The sequence below is a fragment of the Fundulus heteroclitus genome, unplaced genomic scaffold (genome assembly GCF_011125445.2).
Source record: "Fundulus heteroclitus isolate FHET01 unplaced genomic scaffold, MU-UCD_Fhet_4.1 scaffold_64, whole genome shotgun sequence".
Classification (NCBI taxonomy): Eukaryota; Metazoa; Chordata; class Actinopteri; order Cyprinodontiformes; family Fundulidae; genus Fundulus; species Fundulus heteroclitus.
This window is the reverse complement of record NW_023397077.1, coordinates 1537325-1559984: the sequence shown is the minus strand read 5'-3', so window position 1 is coordinate 1559984 and position 22660 is coordinate 1537325. Positions and strand designations below refer to the sequence as shown.

The following is a 22660-nucleotide window of genomic DNA, read 5'->3' as shown; positions in this document are numbered from 1 at the left end:
TTATTTTATTTTTTTATTTTGTCTGCATCATCAACACCAAGTCAAATTCCTTGTAAGTGCAAACCTACTTGGCAATAAACTTTATTTTGATTCTGATATATATATATATATATATATATATATATATATATATATATATATATATATATATATATATATATATATATGTATGTATAACTATAGATCCAAGTAAAGTGGTAGTGACTTGTGCAAGAACAGTGCAAAGAATGCATAAATGTTAGTTACTGAGGGGGGGTGTCTGAATCACTGAGGGAGGCGTTGTAAAGATTGATGACCACAGGCAGGGACGATTTCCTGTGGGGCTCTGTGGTGCATCTGGGTAAGAGGAGTCTTTTGCTGAAGGAGCTCCTCTGCTGGGCCAGTGTTTCCTGGAGAGGATGTGAGACATTGTCTAAGATGGACTGAAGCCTGGACAGCATCCTCCTCTCTGCCACGGTCGTCAGAGTGTCCAGCTCGTCCCCCACAACATCATCGGCCCTCCTGATCAGTTTGTTCAGTCTGTTGTTGTCAGCAACCCTCAGCCCACTGCCTCAGTTAATGTACATGGATGACTTTCTAATTGTGTCTAAAACAGCTGAACACTATAGACTCCCTGCAGCTGCTACATCATTTGGCTTAAACAGAACACAGTTAGCAGAGATAAAATGCAGTGGGTGCAGAAACAAGTAAATTAATAGGAAAAAGGTAAAAAGATACAGGCAGAGTGAAAAACTGCGATAGAAAGTGCATCGAAAACCAGTTATTAAAAAACAAATGATGTCCTTTTTAAGATTATGTAAATACTGCAGAGCTTGGATTCCACATTATGCAGAGAAAACTCAGCTTCTCCTAAATCTTATTTATAACACGCCATTGGCCATGTCAGACACAATCCAGTGGACCTCAGAAGCAGAGCAGCAATTCACAGAGCTAAAAGCAGAGCTTATCTCAGCAACTGTCTTAGCTCTACCAAATATTATCAAAAACCATTCATCCAAACAGTCGACTGTTAAGCTAGTTTTATGACCACTGTGTTGTTACAGCCTCATGGTGATAAGCTAAAAACCTGTAGCTTACTACTCTAAAAGACTAGATCCTGAGAATCTAGAAGTGTTGTTAAACAGACAACAAACTGCGCCAATTACAGAAAAACAAATGTGGTTAAAAAATGGAGCAACGGTGGATCTAGACTGATTTTATACAGTTTATAACAAACCAGCTCTCCCTAAAAGCTTATTCCAAGCAGCAGCTATTTTGAGCCATGGCGTTTGCCATGTTTCAACAGGGGGTATTGTGGCTGTAATACAGCAACACTTCTCAACATATGGATTTAATTCTTACGCAAAAAAAATTGTAAACCCTGTACACTCTGTGTTAAACATAACCCTCAGGGTAATTTAGGATCAAAACGTGGACAGTTTCCACACCCACAGGGACCCTTTGAAGTGATGTATATGGATTTTATTAAACTAAGACAAAGTGGCCCTTACAAAGTGGCCCTTACAAATACTGGCTTGTAATGACAGATGCATTTTTAAAATGGGTTGAAATAATCCCAGCAAAGCACACAGATGCATTGACAGTAGCTAAAGCTATATGCAAAGGTGTAGTTCCAAACTTTGGCATCCCACAGAAAATCTAGCGTCCTAGCGGCCCTCAGGACTACAGACCGGCAGCACTGACCTCCCACATCATGAAGACCTTTGAGAGACTAGTCCTGGAGCAGCTAAGGCCCATGGTCAGGCCCTTCACTGATCCACTACAGTTTGCCTACCAGCCCCACCTGGGAGTTGAGGACAGCATCGTCTTCCTGCTGAACAGAGTCTACACTCATCTGGACAAGCCGGCGAGCACTGAGAATCATGTTCTTTAATTTCACCAGTGCCTTCAACACCATTCGTCCGGCTCTACTGGGTGAGAAGATGACGGCGATGCAGGTGGAGGCCCCCATCGTGTCCTGGATTGTTGATTACCTGACAGGCAGACCACAGTATGTATGCCTACAGAACTGTGTGTCTGACAGGGTGGTCAGCAACACTGGGGCCCCTCAGGGGACTGTCCTCTCCCCCTTCCTCTTCACCCTTTTCACCTCAGACTTCAACTATTGCACTGAGTCCTGCCACCTTCAGAAGTTTTCTGATGACTCAGCAATAGTTGTCTGCATTGAAAAGGGTGATGAGAGTGAATATAGGGCAGTGGTGGGCAACTTTGTCACTTGGAGTGAGCTGAACCATCTGCAGCTCAATGTGACAAAGACTAAGGAGCTAATAGTGGATCTGAGGAGGACAAAAACACTTGTGACCCCTGTTTCCATCCAGGGGGTCCTTGTGGACACTGTGGAGGAGTATAAGTACCTTGCAGTGTACTTTAACAATAAGCTGGACTGGACTAGAAACACAGAGGCGGTCTACAGAAAGGGCCAAAGCCGACTCTTTTTCCCGAGGAGGCTGAGGTCCTTTAACACCTGTGGGACGATGCTGAGGATGTTTTATGAGTCTGTTGTGGCCAGCACAATCTTCTTTCATGTCACATGCTGGGGCAGTGGGCTGAGGGTCGCTGACAACAAACTGATCAGGAGGGCCGACAATATTGTGGGGGAGGAACTGGACACTCTGACGACCGTGGCACAGTGGAAGATGCTGTCCAGGCTTCAGTCCATCTTAGACAATGTCTCACATCCTCTCCAGGAAACACTGGCCCAGCAGAGGAGCTCCTTCAGCAGAGGACTCCTCTTATCCAGATGCACCACAGAGCGCCACAGGAAATCATTCCTGCCTGTAGTCATCAATCTACGCCTCCCTCAGTAATTCAGACAACCCCCCCCCCCCCTCTGTAACTGACATTTATGCATTCTTTGCACTGTTCTTACACAAGTCACTATCACTTTATTTGGATCTATAGTTTTTATATATATATATATATATATATTTATATATATATATATATATATATAGACTTATATATGTATATATTTATATTACATGGTGTGGAATGTTGTAAATATATATATAAAAATGTGTGTATTTGGAGCGTGTAACAAAAGTAATTTCCCTCTGGGATTATTAGAGTATGTCTGATTCTGATTCTGATCGACAGTGACAATGGTCCACATTTTGTGAACAAAGTGATTCAGTAAATGACAAGCAGGTTATAAATAACTTTAAATAATCACTGTGCTTATCATGCACAAAGTGCAGGACTTGTGGAAAGAACCAATGGGACAGTTAAATCCAGGCTTTAAAAGCGCATGGAAGAAACAAAGAGGCCATGGCCAGAGTGTCTGGACCTAGTAAAACTGTACATGAGAATAACTCCAATGAGCAGTGGTTTGAATTCGTTTGAAATAATACATGGCAGACCATACAAACTACCGCTGTTTACAATACAGACACCACCTAAGGAGGAAGAAAAGACACTAGCGGACCACATGAGAGAAATGTTGCAGTCTAAAGAAGTGTCCAATGCAAATTTACTGCCAGAAGAACCTTTGTCTCCACAGGATCCACAAGCAGTGAGACCAGGAGACTGGGTGTTCATCAAAGTCATCAGAAGGAAGGACTGGGCGAGCCCAAGGTGGGAAGGACCATACCAAGTGCTCCTGACCACGGCAACAGCTGTAAATGTCGCTGAAAGACCATCCTGGATTCACCTCAGCCACTGTAAGTTACAGAGAGTGTTAAATACCTAAGGTTAGAACAGTAGGGAAGTCCGACTACAAAGGGGTTTGGTTTTTTAGGACCACTCGTCTCAACGTCGGTGAAGAAATCAACTGATCCCTGTTCTTTAGAGTCCTGGGCAAAATTTTTCCAAAATAACATCTCTGCTAACCTAGCAGAAATGGGGTTCCCATACATAGCTTCTGTTGCGTTGTGGCTGTTGCATGCATTATCTGTTTGAGTCCAGATCCGCTGAGTGAGAGAGCAAAAAGCTTCATCCACTCACTGCCATGAAGATTTAGCTGGGAAATCTCCCAGACCATCACCCAGAGAACTTGTGGCAGATGTATATGACGATGTTGGCTGAAGAGAAGAAGAACATGAGTAACTTAGACTTAGACTTTCTTTATTGTCATTTTGTATACACAGAGTGCATACAGAACGAAATTTCGTTTTCACACAGCTCAGAAAGATTGCAGTAACTCTACAGGATACCTTGCAGTGAATTACAGTACAGGATAAAGTGCAGTGATAAATCACAGTCGCTTACAGGATATGTTTCAATTGACTTCCGGATAAAGTGCAGCAGTGAACAGTAGGCAGTTGAAATGTAAACAATGTAAAACAAATGTAAACAAATATGCAGTAAGGTGCAGCAGTGATTTAAAAGTAGACAGTTGCATTGTAAACAGTTTTGCAGTACGTTTCTGGGTAAGGTGCAGCAGCAATTTTTCAGGATACGGTACAAATGTGCAAATGTGCAAATCAGCGAGTCGAGTGTGGTACACAGTCCGTTTTTATACTTCAGCTGTTCAGCAGTTCAACAGTCTGATGGCAGCAGGGAAAAAGCTTTTGCAGAACCTAGTTGACCTGCAGCGTATGCTGCGGAACCTCTTTCCAGTGGGCAGCAGGGAGAACAGTCCATGGTGGGGGTGTGAGGGGTCCCTGATGATGTTACGGGCTCGAGACACACAGCGCTGCGATGAAATGTCCTTAATGGAGGGAAGAGGAGCCCCGATGATCCCTTCTGCTGTCCTCACCACTCTCCTCACGTTCTTCCAGTCGGAGGCACTGCAGCCTCCACACCACACAGAGAGACAGCTGGTCAGAATACTCTCTATGGTGCTTCTGTAGAAGGTCGTGAGGATGGGCGGGGGCAGGCGGGCTCTCCTCATCCTCCGCAGAAAGTACAGTCGCTTCTGTGCCCTCTTCACCAGTGACGTGGTGTTCACAGTCCAGGTGAGGTTGTCCGTGATGTGCACCCCCAGGAACTTGGTGCTGCTGACCACCTCCACCGCTGAGTTGTTGATGAACAGTGGAGCATGGTTTTTCCTGAAGTCGACGATGATCTCCTTCGTCTTCTCCACGCTCAGGATCAGGCTGTTGTCTCTGCACCAGCCCACCAGTTGCTCCACCTCCTCTCTGTAGTCCTGGTTGTTGTCGTCTCTGATCAGGCCCACCACCGTTGTGTCGTCTGCAAACTTCACGATGTGATTGGTGGGGAACCTGGGGACGTAGTCGTGTGTCATCAGGGTGAACAGCAGGGGGCTCAGGATGCAGCCCTGAGGGGAGCCCGTGCTGAGGGTGATGACATCAGAGGTGTTCTGCCCGACCCGGACTGACTGAGGTCTGTTGGTGAGGAAGTCTAGCAGCCAGTTTCGTAGGGGTGTGTTGAAGCCCAGATGCTCCAGTTTTCCCACCAGATGTTGTGGGATGATGGTGTTAAACGCTGAACTGAAGTCCAGGAACAGCATCCGCACGTGTGTGTTCTTCTCCTCCAGGTGTGCCAGGCTCAGATGAAGAGCAGAGGAGATGGCGTCCTCAGTGGAGCGGTTCCGTCGGTAGGCAAACTGGAACGGGTCGAGTGTTGGGGGGAGACTGGAGACGATGTGTTCCTTTACCAGCCTTTCAAAGCATTTCATCATGATGGGAGTCAGTGCAACAGGCCGGTAGTCGTTGAAACAGGTGACTTGAGGTTTCTTTGGCACCGGAATGATGGAGGCAGACTTGAAGCATGCTGGCACTATGGCTTGGTCCAGCGAGGTGTTAAAAATATCTGTGAGGACACCAGCCAGCTGACCTGCACACTCCTTGAGCACCCGCCCAGGTATGTTGTCGGGGCCTGGGGCCTTCCGCGGGTTGACTCTCCTCAGAGTCTTCCACACGTCGGTGGTGTCAAGGCAGAGGACCTCCTCTTCCTGGTGGGGAACAGCTTTCACTGCTGGAGTGCTGTTTAGTGCCTCAAACCTCCCAAAGAAGTTATTTAGTCCATTGAGGAAGTCAGCATCAACTTCACCCACCGGGGGGAGGGCGTGTTGTATTCAGTGATCGCCCGTATGCCTTTCCACATGCTCCTGGTGTTGCTGGCGTCATGGAAAAGCTCCTGGATTTTCTGACTGTGGTTCCGCTTTGCTAGCCTGATGGCACGGTTCAGGTTGGCTCTCGCTGTCCTCAATGCCTCCTTGTCTCCAGACTTGAAGGCTGAGTTCCGTGCTTTTAGCGCTTGACGGACCTCCGCAGTAATCCAGGGTCGTTGGTTGGCTCGGGTGATGATGGTCTTAGTGGTGCTGACGTCCTCAATGCATTTGTTGATGTAGGCTGACACAGTCATGGCGTACTCATCAATGTTGATCTTGTCCTCATAAGTTGCAGCAGCTTTGAACATGTTCCAGTCAGAGCACTCAAAACAGTCCTGCAGCGCCTCCATGGCTCCCTCAGTCCACACCCTCACCTGCCTCGCTGTTGGTTTTGCTCTAATCAGCAGGGGCCTGTATGCAGGAATTAGCATCACAGAAAGGTGGTCTGAAGAACCCAGGTGGGGGCGGGGGGCTGCCCTGAATGCTCCTTTAATGTTTGTGTAGACTAAGTCTAGAGTGTTCTCTCCCCGAGTTGCAAAATCCACGTGTTGGTAAAAATGAGGGAGAACAGTTTTCATATTTGCCTGGTTAAAATCCCCAGCAATGATGAAAACACCCTCTGTGTGTGCAGATTGCAACTCAGAGATGGTCCGATAGAGAACACTCATAGCATCTTTAGTATTAGCGCTGGGAGGAACATAAACCGCTGCGATGATAACAACAGTGAACTCTCTAGGCAGATAAAAAGGTCTGCAGCTAATAATCATAAGCTCAATGTCCGGAGAGCAGAGACTTGTGACTAATCTAGCATTTTTACACCAGGTGTTATTGGTGTAAACGCAGAGTCCGCCTCCTCGGGACTTACCGCAGAGTTCTGTTTGTCTGTCGGAGCAGAAAGTAGCGAGTCCCTCCAGGCTTACGGCGTTGTCTGGGATTGTTGAGGTGAGCCATGTTTCGGTCAGAATGAGAGCGCAGCAGTCCCTGAACTCCCTCTTTGCAGAGAGCTCGAGTTGTAAATGGTCCATTTTGTTGTCCAGTGAGCGAACGTTGGAAAGCCAGATGGATGGTAGCGGCGGTCTGAATGGGTTAGCCTTTAGCCTCGCTACTAAGCCTCCTCGGCACCCGCGCTTCTTCGGCCGGCTACACCGCTTCCGCGTCGCTCTCCTCCGGCGTGAGCTGCTCGTCGAGGCCGCCGCTTCACAGGCCTCCGGGGCTGGTCTCCGTAGGACGCCACAGTCACGTAAACAGTCGAGCGTGGTATTTAAAAGTCCAAAAACACAACTTGATCGTAACTCCAACAGGCGCTCGCGGTCAAGTACTGATCGGCTGGGTAGATGAGTGGTTTCCAGCGAGTTGGTACAGGAGCTGTGTTCGGCTGCTGCCGCCAGGGGCGCCGCCGTTAGTTTGTTAGTTTTAACTGCTACGTATGCTCAGTGATGCCTAAATCCACCAGACAACCCACCCTGTATGCTAAGAGCATGCCGGCAGGAGACAGAACGTGTTTCCTGAGGACTGCCGTCGTACCTGTGTTTGCACCTAGCTACATAAAAAAATCGCACGCGTTGCATACGCTCATTGAATGGATCATACTGTGATGTGAAGTTATTTTCCACCTACAACAACACCACCCGGATCTTTCTCTTCACCAAGAAAGTCAGAAACTACGTAGGAAGCCTGAAGGCCCAGGTGGATTGCGGTGATAAACATCCTGTGTGCATACAGTCACCCTTCAAGCCTGGCTGCAAAAAACTGGGCCAGGTACAGGGGTGCCAGGCTAACCTCACTGATCTGTTTCCAAACTCCACGTTAACCCTGGACTACATAGCGTGGGCATCTATACCTACAGAAGGAGGATGGTTCCTGTGTGGTGGAAACAACATTTACCCATCACTGCCCCTCAGCTGGTCAGGTACATGTGCTCCTGTTTTTGTTTCTGACCACACTATCATCATCTCAGCTCAGCATTGACTCCTCCCGAAGAAGCATAGAGCCACAGGGACAGTTGTCTGCATTGTCCATGGCTTTGCAGCAATCCCTCATACTGAGCAAGCATGAAGCGACAGTGGACAGAAAAACTCCCCTTTAACGGGAAGGAAAAAACCTCCAGCAGAACCAGGCTCAGTATGAACGGTCATCTGCCTCGACCGACTGGGGTTACAGAAGACAGAGCAGAGACACAACAAGAGAGACAAAAAAGCCAGCCTGACCCCTGAACCTGTTTTTCCTGCCTGATCTGAATGCTTGCCTGTTTTGCCTGACCTGTTTCTGTTTTTTGGATTTTCTGAATTTGCCTGATCCCTGTCTGTCTTACCTTGTCCGCTTGTGTACCAAACTTGGATCTGTATCCCGACTCTGCACTCAGATTCTGTTCTGGATTATCCTGCTCTTTTTTGATTACCCGGTTTTAGACTTTGGACTGTTATTCTGACCACTGAGCCTGCCTGTCCCTGTATTGTGAAGACCGCCTCCAATAAACCCTCCTGCTTGTCGGTCTGAATACTGGGTCCACCTGTCCTCGTTCATGACACTCCGAGCTTGTTTTTAATCACGGTTGGACTACGATGATGCCATTTATGTTTTGCTGGTCCAACCTTAGCTAAATTGGACTCTATTTACCATCCTGCTCTGAGGTATAACAGGCTCACCACTGTAATTTATATAACCTTGCTGGATTTACTTCACTTAATATACGAAGAACGAAACATTGGTATATTTTCATACATATTTTGTAATTTCATATATTGACTCCAAGTTCATTGCACTCTAGAATATATACAGTCATAAGACTGGTACTGGGTCTAAACTCCTTACTTGGCAGAGGTTTAAGGTCCCCTTTGTGTACACAGTCATGAAAGATGAGTCCTTCTTATTTTGATGTTGGAATGATCAGCAATTCAGGTTTAGGTTGGAGTTTCTAGTTCTTTTATCACTAGATTTAAACAAAAACTAGATTTTAGTCACATCTTGCATCTGTAACATTTAAGTAATTTGTTTTTATGTTTTATTGCTTTATACCTTGCAGTAAATAATCAAACAACATTCTTCTTCGCTTCTTCAGGAGTGAATGCTGCTTGTCAAGACTTTGATGCAATAGGCAACTGGTTCCCTTGTATAGGTATTTCTTTTGACCAATCTGTATAATCTGACTGATTTTGTAAAGTGCCTTGAGATGACATGTTTCATGAATTGGTGCTAAATAAATAAAATTGAATTGAATAGTTAGTTCGAAATGCTACACCTTGCACATTGGGCTGTTTCTCATATTGGCCAGGACATCCTTGTGAAAGAGATTACAATCCCAATGGATTTCTCTCCCAGAAACACAAAAACAAATGAATCAAATACTTTTTTTAATGATAATCAGTTTTTGAGTATTACTGTGCATCTACCTTTATCTGCTGGATAAATGGTGATGTTGCAATGTCTGCTGAGGGTTGTAACGACCATACTTTTCTGTAGCGTGATGTTACGAGTTGGGAATTTATTACTGCCATCAGAAATTACAACATGGCCATGGCAGAAGCAAAAAAATCTTAGGATGAAGGTTACACCAACACACTCTAGTGCAAAAAATACCCACCTCTAATATCAAGAGGAAATAATAAAAATGTTAGGAACCCTAAAAAGCTTTTGTTCTTGGCCACTTTAAAAGAAAGCTTAGCTGGTGGCTTGAAACTGGACCTTTGCAAAGTACTATGATGTACTATGATGCATGCAGGAAATTTCAGTGCACTGGGAAGTATAATAAACCCTGAAAAACAATGATCAGAACAGAGCTTTTGTTGCTCTTCCATTCCCAGTCCCCACCCAACTCCCTGTTCCCTCACACCCTCTGTTTGTTTGTTTAGTATCTATTTGAAATTTACATGCCTGCCTACTTTGATGCCAAACATACTCTTTGATATTAAATAAACTTGACAAGGGGGATTTATCAGAATCCAACTTTTGTTAAACCAAAGCTCTTTTAATACAAGCAGGTACTAAAGATATAGTAACCAGCTTCTTCTTACAGAATTCCTGAAATCATTAAAATTATTTTGCCACCTTTGGACCATTATGCCTTTCTTATCCTTAACAAGAGGATTAATGCCCATAGCAAATACCCATGGATAGTTATTTGGTTTAAATATTTACCTTGAGTAAAGAATGCACAGGACGAACATAATCAGCCCCACAATGCTCTGGGCATCCCACCACTGTAAGTACGGGGATGTCTGAAAAGGTTCCTCAGCCCCAATGATCACCATGGCTGTCTGGTTTTCTGTTTCCAGAGGGCAAAGAGTGGGAGCAGTGATCTGATGGAAGAGCTTGAGCAGATTGGGGTTGCATTCTTGATCTGAACACAACAAAATAACTATTTTCAGCATACACCAAATAGAGAAATTACTGATAAAAAAACAATCATATATTTCTTGGTACATAACTGAGGTGCAAATCAGTGGATCAAAAAAAACAACCAGCACTACAAGCTATAAAACAAGTACTAATGCAATTTGGTGCACTAAAACCAATTAATCTTATGGAGATGTTTAAATTAGCAGAAATTCCTTTTTACATTCAGCTCTCAGAACTCCCCTACATAATTAAACAGTATCTTTTGCAAATAGGGATCATTGGTTGTTAATTTTTTTTAAAAGTGACTTAGCAATGGCTAGGGGGAGGCCTGCCATATGTACTGGGTCATGTTGTTCATATTTGTCTGTAGAGTCCAGGCAGATGCATGTTAAAATATAGTTAGCCTTGTTTAAGCCTGGAATCTATAAACCAAAAATTGGAACAATTTCCATGTTAGAAAAAACATTCTCACCAGGCTCGTTTGTCATGGCAGACCAGGTCAAAAACACTGTGTACAGGGTGATGAAAGAAGACTGGAGCAGGCCTGAATGTGGCTGAAATTCCTGTAAATACAAATTGGATAAGTATTAATCCATTACTTTTTTGCTCCTAATTCAGAATTGCAGTCCATGCCACTAAACGAGTGCTTAAAAGTGTGACATTAAAAATAAAAAAAATACAGAGATAAGTTTTGACTTTGGACTGCTTTACATGATTGGTATACACTATGTATGTTCAGGTGACAAATCTACATACACTTGCTCAATGGGCATATACACAAACACTCACACACATAACTCAAATGGCTGAATGTAATAGAAATACAGGTTTAAATATACATTTTGTGGCCTTTAATATCAGTTGCATTCTATGTTTAACAACATTTGTTCTTAATTAGGTTATTGTGTCAAAATATAGTTTCTCTGGAGCCAACTACCAAGCGTCACAATGCGAGGTCCACACACGTTCGTGTTTGGACCTCACATGTTTTTATTGCTTTGAACTAAACAATGCTGTTTTCTGAGTGGAGAACATCATAGGATGAAGCTCTTCTTGATGTCATTTAATGGTAAACAGCGTTTAAAAGCGACTGTAGTTGCACTTGTATTTCTCAATGGGCCACTTCTTGGTCAAACTCTTTATCTGGACAAACAGCTGTTTTGAAAATTTAGATATAAAATACTTCATAAAAACATTATCTTTAAAAGGATGACACTGATGTCATAAAATCAGTGTCAAATGTCATAAAATGTCACTAAAACCATTTTTGTAGTAGTTGGTGCAAAATGTAATTAAATTCATGCATTCATTGCAGTTTCTTATAGTTTCTGCTGAATCATGTTACAAAATTATAACTTTTTGCGATAGTTATTACCAAAATACGGTGGTTCCTCTGTTATTACATGATAATGTAATAATGTGGCACATTATGCAATAAAAGATCACAAACCAGTCTTTGTGTTCATCCAAATCGATATACATTTAATAATTTCCAAATTATGGATCCTAAACATTGAGATTTTTTAAACTGTTCAGCAAATGCCAAACACTTTGTCATGTAGTCACTTATTCAGTTGGGAACTGAATGTTCCCAACTGAATAAAGGGGACCATGTGGCCTATTTGTCAAGAGAGAAGAGACTAGAAGAGACAGACAGCCCTAGTATTTTCTGTTGGAATATTTCATTTGTAGCCACAATCTTAAAAAAAAAGAATGACTAATCAAAACAATTTGCATCACAGTATATCTGATTGTGGATAATTTTTTTTGTAAGAAGGCAAATTTGACAACAAATGACACTGACATGAAAGCTGCGTACAGTCTTTGGCTACAATGACCAGCAATGCCGCGCTGATTCACATTGAGTGTGGTATTTTGTATTTTGTTGCCCCTTGTATAATGAGTGATTGGAAGGGCTCAAACATTTGTGTGCCAGTTGTTTTGTTTCAGGGCAAAATGTGCTTTTGGTCCATATTTTAAATGTTTTAGTAGAGTTGGAGCCTTTTGCAAACAAAATGTGTCATTTTGACCATTGGTGCCACTGCTCAGGCCTCTGCGTTAACTGTTTTGAAAAATGTGGTTTTTGAATTGACTGCTGTGTCAAAGGAATCAATAAAAACTGTAAAATATGACCAAACATGTGACCAACTCTTCTCTCTGTGCTGCTGTGTCAAAAGGGTGTTCAGTATGTCTGAGAGGGAGCGGAGATGAGGCAACCTGGCAAGGCAGATCAATATTGTGTACGTTCTGCACATTTTCAATCTGGGACTGCTCCAATAAAATCTGTTCTGAGAAAGGAGTGTCATTCAGCACAAGTGTCCGAACTAATTGGGCGAAGCAACACCTTGTGTCCGCCTACCAAAGGGTGGTTTTAACCAATCACGGCATCAAATAAAAATGTAAGGAAGACAACAATTGAGGTGGGAGCGGGACAAGATGGATTCTTGTGTGTTTGTGAATGCACAAATGCTCCAAGAATTCGGCTTGCAGGCAAGATTAGAGAGTAGGTGCTCTCTGCTGTTTATGCACTCTGTAGCACTTTCCTTCTTGCTCAGTGTATAACAAGCAGGTATCTTCCCCCTTATGCTGTCACACATTTTCGTGCGGGTCTCACAAACAACAAACCACAGCTCACGGTGAAGAGCCGTTATTCACTTCAAAGAACTGCCTCTTTGAAGTCAATAGTGATAGGTTCGCTATCACTATTCACTCATTGCGACCAACCTATCACTATTATTCAGCTTCACTGCCTAGGCAGCAGCATTCAAACATAACCAGCTTTTTTCAATGCATAGCCTATCACAACACTGGCAACCTGTGCTATAAAAAAGCAAACTGTTTCTAAGGATTTGATCTAACAACTTAATACAAATTGACCTAAGAAAATTCCTTGTAGACTTGAATATTCACATATCGCATATAGGTAATATAGGTAATTAGAATCAACATGCTCTGGCATGATATTAAACTGGCCAATCACTTGAAAGGTCTTTAATGAGACTGATTTAAAACAATTATTCATGGAAACTTCTGCACATTGATGTTAAAAGCTTATTATCAGTTATCATTAAATGTTTAATGGCAGTTGTTCAAGCGAAGGTTGGGACAACTAGTTAGTTGCTTTAATGGGAATAACTTTCAAAAAGACCAAGTTTGGTTCAGTCACTTTTTCCCTTCCTACAGAGTAAATAGGAAATAGTAAGTATGACAAAAAAAAGGTAGGAGGAATCTTTAAGACATGAAAACTGTAATGACTTCCTCCATTGTACAGACATACAGATTAATAGTGGTCAATTCTCGTTCAGACCTTTACTCACTTCTTTAGATGTCAGAGTTTTGATTGTCTCACCAGGAAGTATTATGTATTAATATGTACTTTTATGTTGATTTTAATTGTATGTTTTTGCTATTGTTTATTTATGCATCTTAAAAATTTCCATACTAATGTATCATTAAAAGATTGCTTAATTTTGTGGATAAAGCCAAAATCTCCTGTACCTGTACTTTGCGCAGCACAGAAACAACAGAGGCCACGGTGCACAACATCACATTAAAGCTGATGAAGAACTTGTTGATGAAACAAACGTCAGGTTTGGTGTAGAAGATGAAGCACAATACAACAGCAGTAAATGCAGTACCGTAGTTAAGGGTCATGACAGCCAGCAAAGCTAAAAACAGCAGAAAGCATAAATTATGATGCAGAAAATGGTTAAGCCTTTGAAATAAAACTATAAGTAGCGTCAAAAAATAAATTACACACACCTGTATACCAGCCTCTGGAATTGCCTTTCTCCATTTTCCCCACCCAGGATTCATTCCATGAGTGAGCAAAGTCCACAAGCAACACCAATTGGATCAGAATAAAAAAGAAAGCTCCACCAGAGCCTATGATAAACCATGCTGAAAAAAGACAAAGCCACACAAGTCATTTAGTTTCTCTTCTGTAATACACTGTAATAATCACATTAAACAATAGTTTCAAATACAAGTATCTTACTGTAAATGAAAGGTTCATCTGGGATATAAAAGGCACCAACAGTACTTGCCACCAAGGCAACAAACTTGTAGAACCAATATCTGAAAATAAATTGACATAATGTAAAGTTTTAGATACATAATTACAATTAACCAGTTATATTTGTGTCTGATATGTGAAACACATGTTAATTCATTAATAAATCTTCTGTAGAATCCAGCCTCTCCAGCTTTTTTAGCTGGGGTCTCCTGACTGCAGGAGAACAGATTATTTCAGGGGGACTAAATCTCACACAAAACCAGGATTGTGTTAAAATAAAGGCACAAATTGACTATGATCAATTCAATTCAATTCAATTCAATTCTATTTATATAGCGCCAAATCATGAAACATGTCATCTCAAGGCACTTTACAAAGTCAAGTTCAATCATATTATACAGATTGGGTCAGATTATACAGATTGGTCAAAAATGTCCTATATAAGGAAACCAGTTGATTGCATCAAAGTCCCGACAAGCAGCATTCACTCCTGGGGAAGCGTAGAGCCACAGGGAGAGTCATCTGCATTGTCCATGGCTTTGCAGCAATCCCTCATACTGAGCAAGCATGAAGCGACAGTGGGAAGAAAAACCACCCATTAGCGGGAAGGAAAACCTCCAGCAGAACCGGGCTCAGTATGAACGGTTATCTGCCTCGACCGACTGGGGTTACAGAAGACAGAGCAGAGACACAACAAGAGAGACAAACAAGCACAGAAGCACACATTGATCTAGTAATCTGTTCTACATTAGATGGTAGTAGCGGGTGAGCCGTCTTCTCTGGATGATGTCACAGTTAACAGAACGCCAGACCAGGTGTACCTACTATGAAGAGAAAAGAGAGAGAACAGAAAGTTAAAGCAGAAATGACGACACACAATGCATAATTGAAGAACAGTAGAACTCTATAGAGTGAGAAAATTAGATCCTGATGTCCTCCAGTAGCCTAAGCCTATAGCAGCAAAACTATAAAGGTACCTCAGAGTAACATGAGCCACTCTAGTTATAAGCTTTGTCAAAAAGGAAAGTTTTAAGATTAGTCTTGAAAGTAGACAGGGTGTCTGCCTCACGGACCATATATAGATTTATTTACACATTTTTAAATCCAATTGCACACACCCAATTTCAGAAACAGAAACACAACTCTCCAAACACATCTGCAAATAATATTGCTACAATAATACCCTCATATAACATGGCCCAGGAGCATCACAGTTATAATGCAGCAAACAAGTTAGAAAAGGAAACATCCTCCCTGCTTTATTGGGGATGAAGAGAGGTCATCGGTAGGGTAATCACAGCGTTTGTTTCATTTCAAAGTGAGGAAACGTCATGTTAGTTTCGCATGCAGCTCGTCTGATGCTGTTGTTGCCTTGTTAGCAGGTTAATGACATTGATAAAGTACTTGTGTTACTTTTAATTTCAGTTTGATTAGCTTAAGCAATGTTTAGATGTGCTTTATACATAAATCTAACTTACACCACACTATGATGGTGACATTTTTCAAGTTTTAATCATTTGACAAAGTTTAAGTGAAGAAGTCTCACTCTGGGAGTGAGACAGGATGAAATACACTCAGATGGGAATTACAATATGTGTAAGTGTGCAAAAGGTACCTTGATTTGAAACCAGAACAGTAGGGCTTGTTTTATGAGCGTTTATCAGCTCTCAAGCCTTTTGAATGTGCCACAGTGTTCATGAGTGGATAGAAATACACGACAATATGTAATACTGCCACTCGTAAAGGGCCTACTTAAGTCCACCCAAGTTGCTGCCTTCAAGTCAGTTCTGCTCCGGGCTTTCCAACTTACTGCTGCAGAGCAGCTACAGGAGCGATGGAAAAGGGAGACTGCTTTCTCTGATACAGCACCTTAACACATTGATTCCTGCAGTGGCCCTCTACCCAAGGTTTGGGAAACTTAAGTTTCTTTCACCTACTGAAATCCTACAAGACCAAACAAAACTGCTGACAATTGCACTTGCAGAGACTTCTACTAATAGTCAAACTGCAGAACCAACACCACCTGCCATCCTGCTGGATGAACTCCTTGGTTCCTGATTATGAAGACGAGGGCAGGGTAAACCAAGGGGAGGAAGTTCAAAACAAAGTAAGAAAACAAGTCCTCATGTTTTGAAGAAAAGATTCTTCCAAGGAAGAAAATACATTGCAATGATGGAAGCCAATTTTGGCTAGGCTATCCAGGTGTTACTTATGCATTTCTGGAACTTCAACACCCTCTGAGCGTCTTTTCTCTGAAGCAGGAAGCTTAGCCTCCAAAAAGAGAGACATTATTTGCCAGGAGCATGTTGGGATGCTTACCTTTTTGCATTACAATGAGTGAGTGAGTGAGTGAGTGAGTGAGTGAGTGAGTGAGTGAGTGAGTGAGTGAGTGAGTGAGTGTGTGTGTGTGTGTGTGTGTCATGGAAGGCCATGTTTATTTTGTTTCTACATTTATATAAAACACAAGTGTTTTTATTGTTAGTATATATAGAAATTCTGTTATTGAGTTTTGTTATTTGGATATCTTTATCCTACTGTTCCAACAACTCAGGGCCTTTAAAAAAACAAAAATGCCTGTTTGTTTTTTTGCACTTCATAAAATAAAATAGCCTATGTGTTTGGCAGATATTTACCTAAATTTTCCATATATGTTTGTGTAGTTTTGACACAAACATTTCATCCATTACCTGATTTTTGTGTGCCTGTTTGTTCTGTCTAAAATGTTTATTTTGGAATTAATCAGTTATGAAAAATAATCGTTGGTTGCAGCCCTTCAAAAACCCCACAATTGCATCACTGAATAATTACCACTCTGTCGCACTCACTCTGATCATGGTGAAGTGCTTCAAGAGGCTGATGAAGGACCACATAATTTTCATACCTCTATTTATAATGTTTCTCTTTTTTCTTTTGTTTTTACTCAGAGCCTTGCAGCGAATATTCTCTCAAATGTACAGTACACGATGTGCAGTTGAATGACAATACAGTCTAAAAAAGTCTAAGTAAATTTTCTGTGTTTACATTGCTTACAACTAGTTTGAGGGAGTGATTTTGATAGAAATATTTGGCAAGAGATTTCAAATAATGTAAAAATCAATTTTGCCAAATCTTCTTATAATAAGTGACTGTTTTTGGGGCTTGTTTTTAAATGTAAAGCTGCTTATTCAGGGTTGCCTTTTTTTCAACCTAACCCCTTTTCCTGGTTATCACACCGCACAACAAGAGCTGTTAACTGACGTGCTGACACTCCTGCAGACAGCACAGGACGGGGAAGTGGGATTTGCAGGTGTCATGCAGGTGTTGTGAATGAATCTCACTCATTGCTAGGAAGAACTGAGTTTTAGTTAATGATAAGGTAACAAATTTTGTACTAACTGTGAATAATATCCGCGTTTTATATAATATTACACATTCACTAGAACTAATTAAGATCTTGTTATGGTTCAGCTCAGAAAGTACAGAAATAAACACATATTTCTTGTAGATTTGATGTTAAATAATATTAAATGTAATCTGTTTTAAATTTTATTGTCTGAGTTATTTATTCTCCTTTTTGTTTAACTAATAAATTAAAACTGTGAGGTGCCTAATGGTTCCAGCCCCAAGAGGGAAACCTGAGGTTTTGTTATTTTATAATACGCTAAGTATTTCAGTCCTTACCCATTGTGTATTGAAGCACGAGGATCTCTGCTGGTCTTGATGTTAACTGTAAAAATGGAAAAACTTAAGAACCACATACTCATGCCGAAGCAGAAGCGGTACACTGCTTTGTAGCCCAGGAACATCTCACACTTCAAATAAGCTTGCTGGCCTGCAAAAAATAAGCCTTTGCTATCCTCACAGAAACCTGGGACCTGCAAAAAACAGAAAAAAACAAGATAAAGAAATTGTTTTTGTCCCACAGTGGGAAAAATTCAGGCATGACGTTGGCAAAGACACATATAGAGTTACCCACTGTAGATATTAGTGAAAAACAAGCTAATCTAATCTAGTTATTTTTAAAGCAGCAGAGCATGGGCTTAATTCGAGTAAATATTGCACAGTTATTGGTACTATGACATACTCATAAAAAAGATAAAATATTTAGATTAATAGTGGATAAGAAAAATTGAACACTAGCCGATATATAGAATATGAAATAATGTGAAAAAAATCATAATGATACAGCAGCCTTTCGAAGTAGCTAAGGCGTGTGCAAGTGTACCTTAGCATCTGAGAGACTGTAAACGATTAATGATCAAGAACCCAGGTAACCGTTAGCATGTTCTAGCAGTTATTGAGTCTGTTGTGAGCAGCAGAGATTTTAAATTCTAACAGAAACTGGAAGGAACGATCTGCGGAAGCGGTCCTTATAGAATCTTGGATGCAGTAATCACTAAAAGAGAACAGCAGCTCTGCAACAGCTCCATTCATGGGGTGTGAGACATGTGACCTTTCTAACAGTCCTACTGTCTTCCACCATCTGCAAAGAGTCCAGGGGGCATTCGAAGACAGAGGTGACCTTACTAATGAGCTTGTCCAGCCGCTTCCTCTCAGCTACAGATAAGCTGCTGTTACAACAGACCACACGATACAAGATGGCTGATGCCACCACAGAGTTAAGAATCAAGAATCAAAAATCAAGAATATTCATTTGGCACTGCGGTAAAATTTCTCTTTTGCTACTCCGGTTCATATTACAGTTCACATTACACATGATGAAGGCAAAAATACAAGGCAGTGAACAAGGGTTAACCGTTAGGGTTAGGGATGCTCCACAGGGTGTCCTCTCTGGAGCAATTCTCCCTGCAGGCAAACTGCAGGCTGTCGAGGCCAGCAGGAAAGGATGTACTTTAGGAGGAACCTCTTGAAGCACTTCATGATGACGGGGAACAGAGAGATCATTGAGGCAGATGGTGGTTGGTTTCTTGAGGACAGGCATGATAACAGAGGATTCCAGACAGACAGGAATCGTGGAGAGCTGCAGGGAGAGGTTGAAGATGTCTATAAAGACCCCTGATAGCTGGTCCACACACGATTTAAGCATCCGGGTTCGCAACATGTCTGGACCTGCGGCCTTGTTGGTGTTCATCTTTTTCAGGGAAGAGGTCACTTGGTGGAGCTGCAGGACAAGAGGCTGGTGATGCTCCTTTGGCTGGGGAAGATGTTCAGGCTCTCTGCTGCTTGGAGAGTTGAAGCATACGAAGAAGCTGTTTAAGGTGTCAGGGAGCCAGACTACTGCTCAGCTGCTGGTTGCGGCGCTTGTAGTCCGTGATGTTTCTGATGCCTTTTCACATGTTGCGTGGATTGTTGCTGCTGAAGTGGTCCTCGATGCACTGCTTGTACCTTTGCTTGGTCTTCTGGATGACTTTTTTAAGTTCGCTTCAAGCCCTGCTGTAGGCCAGTTTGTCTCCAGATCTGAACGCTGCATCCCGGGCCTTCAGCAGGGACCGCACCGAGCTGTCCACCCATGGTTTCTGGTTAGGAAACACTCCAATTGTCTTTGTGTGTAGGGCAGCATCAGTGCAGAAGTGGATATAGTAAAGCACATATGATGTCAGTGCCCTCTTTCTACCTCTCCCAGTGATTTCAAAACTGTCCTGTAGAGCTCAGCAGGCCTTCTCTATCCAAACATGAATGGTTTTTGACAGGTCCACAAAGATGAAGCTGATGGAGAAGTCTACAGTGTAGAGAGTGAACAGAAACTCTGCAAGCACTGTTCCCTGCAGTGCTCACATGCTGCAGATCAGCTTTTCAGAAACACAGCCTCGTGTCCTCAAATACTGCAGTCGACCAGTGAGGTATTCCAAAATCCATGTGCTCCGTCACATGTGGTGGGCCACTCATGACTGCTCCAGGTGGGCCAGAACTTGGTGGAACAGGTAGATGATAGCATCATCCACCGAAATGGCAAGCTGGGAGGCAAACTGCAGTTGCTCCATTGAAGATCTCACCAAGGGACGAAGATGGTTGAGGATCAGCTTCTCAAGGGTCTTTATTTGCTCTGATGTTAATTCTGCCAGCCTGTAGCAGTTGAGGTCTTCAGGGTGTGCGGTCTGAGATACTGGTACCACACAGGAGGTTTTACACAGCTGAGATACTCTCCTCTGCTTCAGACTATTCAATTCAATTCAGTTTTATTTATATAGTGGCAATTCACAACACATCATCTCAAGGCACTTTACAAAAGGAAATTCAATCAACTTATATAGATTGGTCAAAACGTTTCCTTTCTAAGGAAACCCAGCAGATTGCATTGAGACTTGACAAGCAGCATTCACTCCTCATGAAAGAGCGTAGAACCACAGTGGACATCTGCATTGTTGATGGCTTTGCAGCAATCCCTCACACTGAGCATACATGAAGCACCAGTGGAGAGGAAAACTCCCTATTATCAGGAAGAAAAAAGTAACGAGATAACGTTACTATGGAGGGCTTTATAAGTGATGGATGCGCTGTGCTCATCCTTCTTACTCGGCGCCCCGCCAGACTGGGAAGAAACACAGCTGTTTAATTTTGTTGGGATTTTCCCCACGTGCCGTGCTCAATTTTCTCGCTGGAACGAGGATTTTCGAAGCAAACTTCATCCCTGCTTAATCAAAGCAGGAGGTCGACTTAAAAGTACTCTCTGAACCCACTTCGATCGAAGACTGAGAGCCGTTGATCGTAAAAAGGGACCATGCTTTCGTTTTGGCCAAACAAAGCAACCAAACAGCCCAGAGAGAGACGAAGGGATTTCTCCTCCCGTTCCCCGCTGTCTGACGCACCGGCCCGCCGAAGCTGAACCAGATTCGCGGACCCGAAGGACACCCGCCAAGGCAACGTCAGAGTAAAGAAAGATTTCCCCCTTTTTTCTCTATTTTCACCCATAAGGTGATCTAATTGTGCCTGGGCAGTATTATTTAGGATTTAGTTTAATGCTTAATTACTCCAAGACGGAGTTTGTTTAACTGCTGGATATTTTCTGATGTATGTGCATGCATTTTGTAAGTGATTTTAGCTGTATTTTTTGTTTGTGGTTCTTATAAGTGGCTCTGCCTCGAGCCGATTTCTCCATCTTTTTTTTTTCCTTTCCTCTCTTTTCCTGTCCTCTTATCAGTGAGTTAAATCTCTTTGTTAAACCTCAGTTCACGGTCTCCCCTTGAAATTCTCATTCAGGCCGCCCTCTTAATCAAGGTACCACCCCACATTAGCGTAAGCGTTGATTACATCATTAAGACCTCCCCCTTTAAGTATCACGCAAGGTTACAGGTCATGTGTCGTCATAGTCGCCATCTTGGGAGGGTACAGTGTGGTTAAGCTGTAGCTAGCTTGCTAAAAAGCCTCTGAAGCGTCTATCCCATTCTCAGAGCTACTTCTGCCTTTCAATGCTGCTATGTCAAATGCCGACATCTTGAATGTGATGTTTAAACAACTATGAGTTGAACTAAGATTTGCTACCTCTCATTCTAATCCATTTTTGACTTGTTTATTTTCATATATTTCCACATGTTTATTTTAGTAGTGAGTAGAGTTTCCAAGGTTGTTGAATTAGAATAACTACTGTAAAAGGGAATTGCTTCGGTTCAATAAATAGCAACCTGTGGAATAGTAATTGTTTGTGTTCATTTCAATTCAGAGTTGGCATGGTCATCAGAATATACAGAGCTTTCATCATTGTGGAGATGTTCGAGTTAACATCTGACATTAATACAGAGACATTAACATTGGATTGGTCATAAGGGAGTAACGATTTAAACTCTAATTGCAGTTATATTCGGGTTCTCATAGCTTGCTGGATAAATCTCATTGGTCAGAAACCGATCAGATAATCTTGTTCCAACATAAATGAGCTCATAACAGCTAATTAATAAATGCATTAGTGGTCTCAATCATTACAAGCTTATAGCCCTAGGTCACTACCATTTGAACCATATTTTTCTGTAGCTACTATTTGAGTTTGAATGATCTATTATTAATGTTATAATACCAAATAATAATTAATAATAATAATCATATTCAAACAGCTTTCTGGCATAACATTAAATTGGCGCTGCCCAGGGTGGGCTAATTCTATTTTATTGGCGTTCCTTTAGACTACATGAATGACCAGCAACTTGTGAATTGAATGAACACAATACATATTCCAGCACATTTGGGTGCAGCACCTTGCCAAAAGTGCTATTCAATCATTATTGATTAAGGAAACATTCCTACTAAATATATACATGTTTGGGGTGTTTAAAGTGGTTAATCTTTGGTTTAAGTATTGATTTCTAACCTCAAAGTTAGTTAGATTGAACCTGACTAGGGCACACAGCAGCAGCTAGTGGGCCGTG

At 42.1% G+C, this 22660-nt stretch overlaps 1 protein-coding gene across 11 annotated transcripts in view; it reads right to left on the bottom strand.

Moving 5' to 3' along the window:
* The window catches only part of si:ch73-267c23.10 (serine incorporator 1), a 128635-nt gene that overhangs the window by 60187 nt on the left and 45788 nt on the right, over nucleotides 1-22660 (bottom strand). For all 11 annotated transcript variants that reach the window (XR_004930066.1, XR_004930067.1, XM_036133561.1 and 8 more), the window contains exons 3-8: nucleotides 18024-18217; nucleotides 14346-14425; nucleotides 14111-14248; nucleotides 13847-14016; nucleotides 10821-10911; nucleotides 10148-10349 (exon numbers count right to left, since the gene is read on the bottom strand). Coding sequence is in view for 9 of the 11 variants with exons in the window: in XM_036133561.1 (XP_035989454.1) it covers nucleotides 10148-10349; nucleotides 10821-10911; nucleotides 13847-14016; nucleotides 14111-14248; nucleotides 14346-14425; nucleotides 18024-18217 (875 nt within the window). In the remaining 2 variants the exon portion in view is untranslated. The remainder of the gene's footprint in view (nucleotides 1-10147; nucleotides 10350-10820; nucleotides 10912-13846; nucleotides 14017-14110; nucleotides 14249-14345; nucleotides 14426-18023; nucleotides 18218-22660) is intronic.